This window comes from Haplochromis burtoni, unplaced genomic scaffold (genome assembly GCF_018398535.1).
Source record: "Haplochromis burtoni strain Fernald_Lab_line unplaced genomic scaffold, NCSU_Asbu1 Contig_154, whole genome shotgun sequence".
Taxonomy (NCBI): Eukaryota; Metazoa; Chordata; class Actinopteri; order Cichliformes; family Cichlidae; genus Haplochromis; species Haplochromis burtoni.
The window spans coordinates 1383549-1396643 of record NW_024582515.1 but is presented as its reverse complement, the minus strand read 5'-3'; the positions used below and the strand labels follow the sequence as shown (position 1 = coordinate 1396643).

General features: G+C 39.6%; 1 protein-coding gene across 1 annotated transcript in view; it reads left to right on the top strand.

The window, feature by feature from the left end:
* LOC102310984 (mitogen-activated protein kinase kinase kinase kinase 4) overlaps positions 1-13095 on the top strand; it is a gene marked incomplete in the record, with an annotated part of 101660 nt that overhangs the window by 38191 nt on the left and 50374 nt on the right. The window contains 1 exon segment of the mRNA XM_005932555.3: positions 6924-6980. Coding sequence (XP_005932617.2) covers positions 6924-6980 — 57 coding nt within the window.

Genomic DNA, 13095 nt, shown 5'->3' with positions numbered 1-13095 from the left:
TCGACGTTTTCTCATAAGGAGTTCCACTTGAAAAACTCTGATACAGAGACGGCTGTTGGACTGCTGTGCTCTTTGTCTTAACATTAGCAACCTTTGTTTGGCTAGCCCTGTCTTTCTGGAACTCTTCAAACAGTGGATGATCTGATATCGTCGTGTTGGTGTTGTTCCTGGAACAACATTTACTATGTTGATCTGGGAACAACACCAACACGATGATATCAGATCGTGCTCAAACAGTTCTCTGTGGTTGTATTGAAGATGATGGTGGAGATTAGTCGTGTTTCCTCTGGTGGTTGCCACGAGTGTTCGGCAAGTTTTGCAGAGCACCTGTGTTTGGAGAACGTCGTCTTTATCAAATCCAAAGTACCTCCAAATAAGCGAGGTACTATTATTTTTAGCCACGAGTTCATAGTCAGTAGCCATAGTCAGCCATTACAACTCTGACTCGTTAATGCAGCGCTGTTCGCTCCCCACCTACGTAGGAGGCGGGTCTGTAATCCATTGATTGGTTAATGCCGTAAAGGGCTCTATTCGACTGGTCAAATGTGTAAAGGGGTTTCTTTGATTGGTAAATTCTTTAAAGCACGTGCGTAAACATTTTAATGTACCCAATTATCGCAGTTTACGCCATATTTTGCAATGGGCCCGTCGCACAGGCTGATATCGCGATGACAATAAATTTTCAATTTATTGTGCAGGCCTATGGTATATGTATGTCAGTGTATCCACCAGATAATCGTCGACTTTCTAAACATGACCTGGAGCTTTTTTAAGCTCAGATTTTATTTATTGTCTGTAAGTAGAGGGGATGTGTGTTGGGACTAAGCACTTGTACAATGAGGATGACCTACATCTGGTTACCTTGCCTTGACACATCATTTGTGGAAACAGATGGGGCAAATGTCCTGTAAACACCAGGCCTTCTATGTGGACATAGCTTTTCACTTCAGTGAAAATAACCTGGATCCCTTGCCCCTTGAAGTTGTAGCTTGAGGTCAAAGGTCACACTACCTGAATGATCCTTGTGAACTCTAGGGTCAGGTCCTCATTAAACCATTGGTGGGTTCTGGTTGGAGAGATGAACAATGAGAGTGAAGGAATCCCTAAAGGTCAGGCTGCGACTCTTCATCTGTCATGGTGCTCATTCATCTCTGATGATTGTTGCTTTAATTACCTACTTTTATATTTATCAATGAGTATATGAATGCAAAGCCATTCATGAATGCCTCTTAAATTGTGCAAGCTCTTTTGGCATCCCCAGTCTTTGGAGTTGCATAGAACCAGTTTAAGATTGGACGATGGCACCACACAGTACATCCATGTAAAAAAGCTCCCACACCAAGGGTGTATTGTTATCTCAAACTTGCAAAAGTTCCCTTAAGGCTGTCTCAAAAAACTTGTTAAGGAAATATGAGCCGAACTTCATTGCTGAAACCAGCTCCTCTCCACTTCCTAAGCCCTGCAGGCTTTTCCATGATGAAGGAAACTCTGGTCCAAACATCCCACACAGAGAATTGACTGAGCGTTGAATGGATAGATCACGGTGCTAGTCATGGGAGAGTCGGATGACAGAAAGATTATATCATGTTTGAATGGGGCATGGAGTCAGCTGGGAGGTGTTAACAGAGAGTTTCAGTAACTGTACTATTTGCATTCATAGTTAGGCAATAAAGGGCTCTTAAAAAGCAGAATGAAGGATTGACTGAAGTTTAATGTTCCCCTTTAATCTTCTTTTCTTCTCAGAGGAAAAAAAGCAGCAGCAGTCATAATGTTTTTATTTTTTCAGTTTTGATTTAAGTGCTAAAAACCATATGGTTTATACCCAACGAGTAAAGCTTGGTAAATCGTCATCTTTTGTGACGATTTATGTGCTGAAATGAAAAAAACATTGTCTCTAAAGGTCTAAACTGGAAGATTGGCAACTAAATATATGCCTGAGTGTCTATTAAGGCAGTAACTGATGTTTTAACCCCTAAAATCCAGTGTCCTTATTACTGCAGTGGTATGAGCATCCAAACTATATATAAACTGTCTTAACCTCCGGCAGCGATTTTTTTTTCTTTTCTCTTTGAATGTGTTTCATCTGTGCAGTGACTCAATCTTACCAACACTGAAGATGCTGGGGCTAGCACAATGAATCGTGATCTCAGTAGTTTAGCATGTTTCAGTTTTTATCTAAATAAAACAAAAATAAAAAACCTAAAGCTCAGACGTCCATGAGTGCTTCTGCTAGGCCTTAAAGACCTGCATTTGTATGTTGAAGCTGTGGACTGTCAGTAGGGGGCAGTGATAAAAGTTTATAGACTACTCTGAAACATGGGGTGCTCATGTTTTCTGTTTTTGACATTGGTGGTTTTTGAGTTTTTCCACTGCTGTGGAAAAGACCATCATCCTTACAGACAAAGAAATGCTTTATAGTGGAGTGAAACTGAGAGTTAATGTCACTGAAACATTTCACTTGTGCTTTTTGAAATGTTGTCCACTTCTTCTTGGACTCTGCCTCAAGAGCTACGTAAATAGACACAACACAGGATCCTTTAAGTAAATCATTTCAGATGGGCCTACAAGCAGATTTGATTTGAGGCAATTTGGAGGGTCCACTTTTAGAACCACATGTTTAGATATTGTTGCAAAACTGGACAGCCTGTGTGAACATCTAATTTCTTTCTCTTCCTCTCTGGAAGTCTTTGTTATTTCCAAAGACTGATGATTCTTCCTTCTGGCTTTTTTTCTGTCTTTTGGTTTTTCATAAAGGCCAGGTGTGTGCGTATATCTGTGTCTCGTTTTTGAACAAAAGAATCTGGAAAGAAGATGATGTCATCTTTTAACCGTTGTATGCTTGTCTAGTGCAGGGGGGGTGTCTGTAATTATAACAGTCTGTGCTGTGCTGAGGTCACCTTTCTCACATGCAAAGGCGAGTGATGCAGACGCGTAGAAATTTGTTAGTAATTTAGTCTGTGACACACACACACAGTCATAATTATATTTTTTCATATTTACACATTAACTGTATGCAACAAAACCTGGGGGGGGGAGATGCATATGTTCTCACACATTAGTTTCATGATTTCATCAGTATCTACACAACTTCTATACAATCTTTGAGCCTCGGGTGTGTGAGTGTATGGGGAATGTAAGGTGTGTGTCTGCTTGAGTTTCCATTGTTTGTCAGGGAGTTAATATAAGACGTTTCAGAGTATTTGCAGTGTGTGCGTGTGTGTGTGAGACACATCCTGCCGCCTTTACAAACTGCATCATCAGCTAAAATGGGCTGGTACCCTACCTGCTATTCTCTTTGACAGCAAATTGTTAAACATGGCTCGGAGAAAAAGAAATGCAAAGTCTGAAGTGCAGGTGGTGAGGTCACACTGAGGAGGCAGTAAGCCGGGGGAATAGTGAGGGTTCATATACTTTTGTGCCTGCAAATCTCCTTGTGAGAGCATTTGTTAGTGGCGGTTAGTTTGTGTGCATCAGTACATAATAGGGAAAACCTGCAGTGTGGTTGTGTCATGGCTTAGAAACGTTTGACTCAGCAGCGCTGCAGTAAGATAGATACTTAAGCTTGATGGAGGCTAATAGAGACATTTTCATTCAAAGTAAAAGTTTGGACTTTCTGGAAGTTTCTGTATCGCTCAGTTAGTAGTTAACGAGTTTTTGCAGATAAGTTCACATTTCTATGCAAACTACAGGCCACTGCAGCAGCGTGCTAGCATCCAGACATTGGCAAGAAAGTTCATCACAGTATTGGCGATGGATTTAACAAAGTGGCTGACTCGCCAGTGTGTTGCAAAATGTATTTTTTTTTTTTTAATGTAACTGATGGTCGAAGTTTATATTAATTGGAGAAAATAAAGTAAACATTTGTATAGTTAATTCATGTGCTAGAATGTATGTGGGGCTTATTGAACCTAAATTGGGCTACATTTAAGCAACAAAAGTCTTTTTTTAAAATGATGTCACGTTATGTAAATGGTCAAAACAGCTTGATCCTTTTGATGTTTAGTAGCTACTTCATTCTCAGCATGTTCAGTAATGTACTACGTTAATATTCTATCTCCTCTCTGCATTTAAAAACATCTGTTTATTTCTCATTTGTTTGTCCTTTATTTCTCTTATAAGATTTTGTTAAGATTATATAAAGAAAAAGGTTTAAGATTTTGAGATAAGAGCCACATTGCCACAAGAAGGCATAAAGTAAAGGTCACAAAATAACAGAATATCGAAATCTAGTACTATAGAAAAGTCAGAGTCCTCCTTTATCCTTTATTGTGTTCCGTAGTGTAACTCGATAGTCCCCACCAAAAAGCACCATCAGAGATTTGTTTTCCTGTCAGTTTTGCAGTTTGCCGTCTCCATCAGCCTTGACCTTTTTCGTCAGACACACACACAGACACACACACAGACACAGACACACAGACACACACACACACACACACAGACACACAGACACACACACACACACACACACACACACAGACACACACACACACACACACACACAGACACACACACACACAACACTCACACACACACACAGACACTCACACAGACACACACACACACAGACACACACACACACACACACACACACACACACACACACACACACACACACAGACACACACACACAGACAACACACAGACACACAGACACACACACACACACACAGACACATCACACAGACACCACACACACACACACACACACACACACACACACACACACTCACACACACACACACACACACACTCACACACACACACACACACACACACACACACACACACACACACACACACACACACACACACACACACACACACAACACACACACACACACACACACACACACACACAACACACACACACAGACACACACAAACACACACACACACACACACACACACACACACACAGACACACACAACACACACACACAGAACACACACACACACACACACACACACACACACACACACACACACACACACACACACACACACCACACACAAACACACACACACACAAAGACACACACACACACACAACCACACACACACACACACACACACACACACTACCAACACACAACACACAATAGTACACACACACACACACACACACACATATAGACACACACACACACACACCCCTTGACTAAACTGAGATGGGTTAATCTCTCATCACTCAGTCGTTGGGGCTGGTGGTTCAGGTGTCACAGCGCCTTTTCTCACAAAGGAAACCTGATCAGACGCACACAGGCTCTACACACATAATACAGTCATAAAGCATTGCATCATCTCAAATTTTTCCCTTTCTGTGTTTGTCTTTCCTGGAAGAGTTTGTTTATCTCTACACCATTGCTGTATTCAAAAGTGCTTGCTTGTTCAGGCTGTAACAGCTGTGTACCTTTCCTGTAATGCTATGTAGGCTAGTGTGAGAATAAGGTTTGTTCTTTGGGTGTTATTCTGGCATCTGAAAACTACTTGAACGGTGTGTTCTTTTACCTGGAAAAATATGTTGGTAATTTTTGTTCTTTTCATGGTGAACTGCAAAATTTTAGCTCTCCAAATGTTTGAAATTTAAGTTTTACAGTCTATTTTTTAAACTGCTCGAGTAGCTAGTGCTTCATTAGTATTTGTCAGTGTGAGTATTTATTAGTTGTTTTCTACGGAAGAGGATTAGGGCCACTGGAAAAAAAAGTGGGCAAGTTGTTTTTTTTCTTCTTTTCCAGAATTCTGAGAAAAAAAGTCAGAATTGTGACATTAAAGTCAGATTTTTTATTTTTATTTTTGTTTTAGAATTCTGACTTTTTTTCTCAGAATTCTGGAAAAGAAGAAAAAAAAAGACATGCCCACTTTTTTTTTCTTTCCCAGTGGCCCTAACGCTGAATTAATTTAGGGGGCTTTAGAGCAACTGCAACATGTAAGTTGTTAGTTTTTTATCCTTTCAGAGTAATTATTTTTTGCTTGGCATGAAATATTTTAAAAAGTTGATAAAAAGTGAAGTCTTCACAATATCTTTAAAATAAGCTATTGGTTTAATTTTTACATGGTATTAAAAAACAAAAACAAAAATTGCTACATGCTAGTTTGCGCCCAAAAGTTATTGTTGGCATATAATCTATTTCCAGCTTCTAGCTCATTTAAAGCCTCCTTCATTTTTCTTTTATATACTTTTGGTGCTGAGTTTCACGAAGTCTCAAAGTATTTCTGAAAGCCTCTCAAGAATGAGATAATACTGCTTTGACCACAAGCTTGCGGTTATCTCAACAATTATTGGCAATAACTTCTTTTCTAAAAAAAAAGAAAGGTACACATCCAACGTTGTGCAAGCCTATTGCATGTTTTGTCACATTCATTCTGAAATTATGAAAAACATGCATGCAGTATGGTGGAGCTGCAGGCTAGTTACTCACACATGTAGTGAAGCATGGTATCATTATTGCCTCTTTCAGGTCACATACTATTTCACGCTGTTTATGTCCTTTAAATTTGGAAAAGCTGTTCAGACTGTGTTTGCTCTGCCTGGATAAAATGAGTTTACCGTTTTAATTCTTTGCACCAGTCCACGTTGGAAACACTGTGCTCAGCCTGTTTGGAAATGATAAAGGTTTGGATTATTGCCTGTGGTTCTCCACGCTATTGTAGAGACAAATAACTTGTTATAAATGTGGTTTTTATTTTTTGGAACGGCTGAATAAACCTCCATGTGTACTCAGCCTTGGACACTACCGTCGATTTGCATAGTCATATACTTGGCCTTCAATAAAGCAGCAACTTTTATTGTCACATTGTGCTCTTAATTGTCCTATAACCAAGCTTACACTTTAATCACAAACATTGGTAGCAGCTGTTCACAATGCACAAAAATACAGATTTCCACTTTGCTCATCTCTCCTCTCTCCTGTGTTTCTTTGCAGGGTCGACATGTTAAGACGGGACAGCTGGCGGCCATCAAGGTCATGGACGTCACCGAGGTCAGTAACACCTATCAGCATGCGCTTGTAATCTTTTGTTGTCTTTAATCAGGTTTCAATCCCAGCTAAACCACTCTTGCACTGTGGGATTGTTAAATCCTGCAGCAAACGCCGGTCACGAGAAGGATTGAATGAAGTAAAATTATTCTGCCATTACAGAAACAGCTATATTCCACTGAAACAGATGCAGTGGCTGTAGGACTATAGGAATACCTGCCTTAGTAATTGTCAGCCAATAAATTTTTATATAGATAAAATGATGAAAAGAGTCACTCTTTCAATCCAGAAAACAAATTACACTGGAACATAGATAAACACGTGAGATTTGGTGCTGGAAATGCGTCTTGTGAGGGAAATTTGATTTGGTTCTAACTGCAAGCAGACATCTGTTTAAAGTTAGTAGGCCTGATCATGAAACCTACTGCACGCGGAAGTTGGCACATTAGTACTTTTAGTACTTTGCATATTTGTAATTGATTCCAGACTAAGTTTTATTGCATGTGATGGAATAAATAGCTTTTCTGAAGCATACAAGATAAACACCAAACAGTTTCCCCATTCCACACCCTCATGTCAATATTTTCTCTCCAAAAATAGTCAGGAATATAATCACATAGCTTCCATCACTCTTAACAGTGGTCTCTGTTCATTAGATGGACTTTGAGGAGGTCACGTTTGAAGCAAGCAGATTTTTCACTTCTCTCAGGGCACTTTAGCTAATGATGATTTTAGACTCGTGCATGTAAATGTTTTGAGATCCACAGAGTTAAACTGGGCCCCAGAGGGCTGTTTCTGCCTTTTTAGTTCTGTGTTCCTTAATGTGTATACAAGCAGAAAATGTTATTAAAGTAACCTCATGCTGATGTTTTGTTTTTGTTTTTTGGGTTTTTTTTTACTCATCATTGAATCAATGGCCAAATGAGCCAAGAAGAAAAATGTTCCTGCAGATGGCTTAAAGAGGAATGAGTGTACCAACAGAGCTTTAATCTGGGTTAACTGTCACACTGAAGAGGATTGTACGGTCTGCCTTTCAGGACCCTGCTGGTTTCATCTGTATCTCTAAAGACTTACTATCTAATGTGCATCCCACTCTATCCTTGTTGAAACTGGTCCTCTGTGATAATAAGAGCTCATTTGTAACAAAGATGGTAGTGCTGTAATCAGCCTCCAGGACTGTTAGAGACATCAGAAATGTTGTAGTATCAGTTAATTCTGAAATGGAAAGAAAAGAAAGTGTTTCAGCCACTGATTTTTTTTGTTTGTTGAGTATTTAATTTTAATTATCTGTTCAATCATTCTGTAACACCTCCCGAGTTAACTTCTGGGACCACCTCTGAGTTATGGATGAAAGCGACAGTGTTAAAGTCAGCGTCTTTATGCAGGGCTGTCTAAAACATGGTTCCACTCAGAATCTGGAAGGCTGTTTACAGGGAAAAGCTTTAAAGCACAACATTATGTGCACCGTAAATGGAAGCAGTGTAGCAGACTGTGATGGTGCAGTTTGACATACCTTAAGAAAATTTGTTTTTCTTGTGTTACAAGAGAGCAATAGGGACATATTGCCAGCACATTTTGATGACCCTTTAGGAGGGTCTTTCAAAGTATTCTTCAGACATGGCCACTCAGACAGAGGTACAACAGTGAGTATCTTGTCCAAAAGCATGACAGCCTCCAAGCCAGTGGTGTTGGGAATCTTGTCAACATTGATGGACGTGTGAATGCAGAAAAGTGCAGTCAGATTTTGATCCACCGTGCAATACCATCTGGAAATCATCTGATTGGCAACAGCTTCATTTTTCAGCATGACAGTGATCCCAAACACACTGTCAATGCAGTGAGTGCAGGACGTGCTGAAGAATAAAGGTGGTCATACCAAATACTGACTTTCAAGTTTATTAGAATTGTGGAAACTATTATAGCGTATTACTATACAATACAGACGTAAATGGTGGCTTAAGACTTTTGTATAGCACTGTTAATAGATTATAAATAGTTATTCTGAAATTCATTAAAAAAATGTTTTTTGTGTTTTTTTTTTAAAGTCAGATTTGTATTAGTGCAACAAGTATTCTGGCCTATTTGACAGTTTTGATCAGTAAACAAAAAGATTACAACAAACAATCAAAATTGCTGGCTCTGGATAATCATGACCCAGGAGCAGCTGGAAACCAGTGTCTGGAAGCAGTTTGGGTTATACAGTCCATGGCAGTATTCTCAACAAACATAAGGCTCTTACTCTACAGCTTCAGCACATCTGGGCTCTCACATGCCGCATATTGAAGTTGCCTTTGAAAAATCTAGTTCACGGTAAAACATTAAAAGCGGCAATCACGAGCTCGGGGTGTAACTCTGTGGCCTGCAGGAACAAATCTGCATATCCAGCCTCAGAGATCAAAAAGAAGGGAACGAGGAAGGATCAAGAGCATTTGATGGGGACATGTTTATGTATTCATACAAGATGAATCATTGAAGAGAAATACACATGTTGAGGAGTCTTGGCAGTTACTTTTTTTCCTCCCGTTCCACCAAAATGTTTTGAGTGGTCCCTTTTCCACACGGTTTCAGCCATTTTTATAAAATAAACACAGCCTGTTTGGCTGGACACCGGCCAAGAATGACTGTCAGGCAGAGGAAGTTGTTTGCATTGGGAAAATTTGAGATACTGCACATGTACGCAAATTCAGTATAACAGTTACTGTATATATGCATATGTATGTCTGTGTGTGTGTGTGTGTGTGAGAGAGAGAGATGGGAACCACAGGAGCTTTCATGCACTCACAAGTCATGGATGGAAAACCTCCCATTTATACATCTTCTTTCCTATGTGTGTGCGTTTCTGGGAACGCTCTCGATTCCCTGTGCTCATCTCTGCATATGTGCTCTGACCCACATACCACTTCCTGTTCTGTATAGAGAGTGTGGGAGAGAGAGAGGGTGAAAAATGGACACTTAAGAAAACAGTAGGGCTATAGAGTAACAGTGTACGAGGTTGGGCTTTGTGATATAAGCAAGTCATTCTGAGCCTCAGTTGCTTTAAAGTTTCTGTTAAACCTTTAAATACCCCATTAAAGACTGAGAGTGTGAAAAATAGGCCGCTAAAGATGAGTGGGTATAACTGTAAACTAAAATGTTGATTTCATGCAAATTGTCATAATGTGAAGGTTACAGCAGAGCTAAATTGCCTTTGTAACTCAATGACTTTCATCAGCTCCTTATTGGCAGCACGTCTTTTGCAATAAACAGCAACAGCATTGATGATTTCTTGAGGCTAGAACACATTTCCTCAGGCTGTGCTCAGCTGAACTTCCAGGGCTGCATACAGAGATTTTCATATTACTTCATACTTTTTCTGGTTTGATAATTGTATTATTCTTAGACTATGTTTTTAGCAACATTGACTCATATTTGACTGCTTCAGACATAATGTAACATTTTTAAAGTCATAACATGTCTGTGTTTTGATTGGTTGGACTATAAAGGCAATTTAAGGGTGCCGATTTGCACTTTAAAGCTCTCTTATGAGCATTTTTGTTGTTGTTTTACTTCTGCTAACAATAAAGAATATTGAAGAATAAATCAATTATAACTAAATATTTATTTGCAGTACCAAATTTACAAATAGCTTCAACACAGACTTGCAAACCTCTGAAACCCCAGAAACACTGTCTTTTATTTGGGCTAATGTGGTAGAGCTGTGCAAGCTAAACCAGCGTTTAACACACAGATTCACAGTTGGTTCTGGTTATAACAGGTAAAACGAATTTATTTGAAGCTTTTGTTTTGACTAGAAACATCTGTGTCTTCCTCTCCATCTCCCACAGAGTGAATAAGATGAAAACAGACATTAAAGATTCTCGCTGTTCAGATATAATTGTAGTTTTTTCAAAACCAGTCAAAGTGGCATTAACATAGATTTCTCTTCCTCCTGGTTTTTACATGATAAACTAGAAGTTTCTGCAAGTGGAGCAGTACTCGTGCCTTTTATGTGACACTGAAATACAGCATCCTTTCTCTCCAAAAGGGTTGGAACTGTTTACCACAGTTTTTTTGTTCATTTACTTTTGAGGAAATTAGCCTGAGCTTGCTTCCTGTGCTTAAGACTGAGAGAGATGGTGTATGCAGGCTTCTCTGCACCACGCAGTTTCTTGTGATGCCTGTAAAATGCTATTACATCGTTTTAGATGTGTGGATGTGCTTTTGTTGTAGTGTGCCGTGCTGGAGACAGTAGTGTGTTGCTTCCTGAGACAGCTGTAATTGCTGTTTCTTTTTTTGTTTATGTTTTACTGTGTGGTAATGCTTTCAGGTGGCAACTCTTTACCTTGTGCTTTACTTCAGACCAGTAATGCCACACCGGTGACTTTGTTCATCCAAAACAACTGGCAGTTTAATGTCTCCTGTGCAGGAATCCTTATTTTTGCAGTCTGTTTAAGTTTAGGTAGAAAAGCAGTGCCGATGCTGCGTTTTAGGAATGTCTGTCCCCGTAGTACAGCTGTCTGATTAATTGTAAGAAGTCTTTTTGGATGTTTGTCGATTACGTAAGAGAGTAAGCTCAGACAAGGAGAAGAAATCAGTGATAATGCCCCCCCCTTCCTCCAGAGAAGGTTCATGTAAAGTGCAGTGGAATTATGGGAGGGGCTATCACTGCTTGCAGGCTCACTCACATCCATTCTCCAGATTCTTACATCAGTCGTCTCCTTGCTCTCTTTTTCTTAAATTTCTCATCCTCGCTTGTTTTCACCCTTGCTCTTCCAGTTTCTGGCACAAATATGCCCATTGTGTTCTCCCCCGTTTCCATCATTCACCATCTCTCACCAGCCACCACCTCGGTTTTGTTTGCGAAATGAGGGAACGCGTGAGAGAACTGACAGAGGGAGTGAAGTCATCATCATCCCTTATAGGAAATTGGAAAGAAAGCGGAAGAGGTAGAGAGGGAATTGTAGCTGCAGCATGGCTGCATTCTGCATCTCCCACTGCTGCTGTTGACTTGATGTAATACAGCAGGACTCAGAATTTAATGGGGGGAAAAAAATCAATCTTGATTAGAGGAAAAACTCCACAGCAAGCATGTTTCTCTCTGCCTTTCGCTTCCCTCGGGAAATAAATTACTATTCTAGACATTTTTCCTCGCATCCTTTGTCTCTGTAAATTTTGTGCATGAACTGAAAGACATCACAAGCCAAGAGAGCTCTTTCTCTCTCCTCTCACTCACCTCCTTCTCCCACTGCTCCCTGTACACTCAGAGGTGTGAATGTGGGAAGGTGTGGAAGATGCAGTAAGAGTGAATGACATAATAAAACATTTTGAAATGTCTGGCAATATAAAACCTATTACACTGAATTCCAAGTTTGAACCTTTTGAGTTTAAGTTTCTGAAATCGTTCCTCCAGTTTGGATGTGTTCAACAAAAGAACTCGATTCTGGTTTGAGAAAACTTAGCTCGTCACTTCAAAGTGAAACATCAACATCATTGAAGGATTCCCATACAAACTGATGCAGATATTCATCAGATATTCCCAAGTAGTTAAAACTGAAAACCTTTGAAACAACTTTCAGTGCTTTTCAGTCAGCATTTTCACTTATTCACTGAAATATCTAGAATATCTTTGGTTAAGACTATTCATGTTCAATCTAGGATCATTTTTAAAGACTGATAACATGTACTGTGATAAATCAATGTATGTAACTCAATTGTTTCATATAGTCTAACCTCAAAGACCAGTTTAAAGCAGAATTTGTAAAATAAATCCATTTCCAACAGTTTTAATTTAAGCAATGCTAAAAGTGAGATGAATCAAATTGGGATCTTTCATCCTTTCAGCCTTTTTAGCTTCTCTCAAAGTGTTTCCTTGCTGAGCCACAGTGTTAGCTTACGCAGAAATTGAAAATGCATTTGTAAGACTTTAATACTGTGGATTTTGTCCCTCTATCACCCTTCTTCATATATGAGGAATCCACATGGGGGCATTTTCAGGTATGACAGCCAACCCAGTAATGCCTGGAACAAGTCTCTCCATGTTCCCGGTTGTCTGTTAGAGGGATGTCAACCTTTTTTGGCCTCTGAAGAAGTCTCCCTGCTACTCTGCTTCCATTTTCCATTATGCTTCCATTTTGCGGCT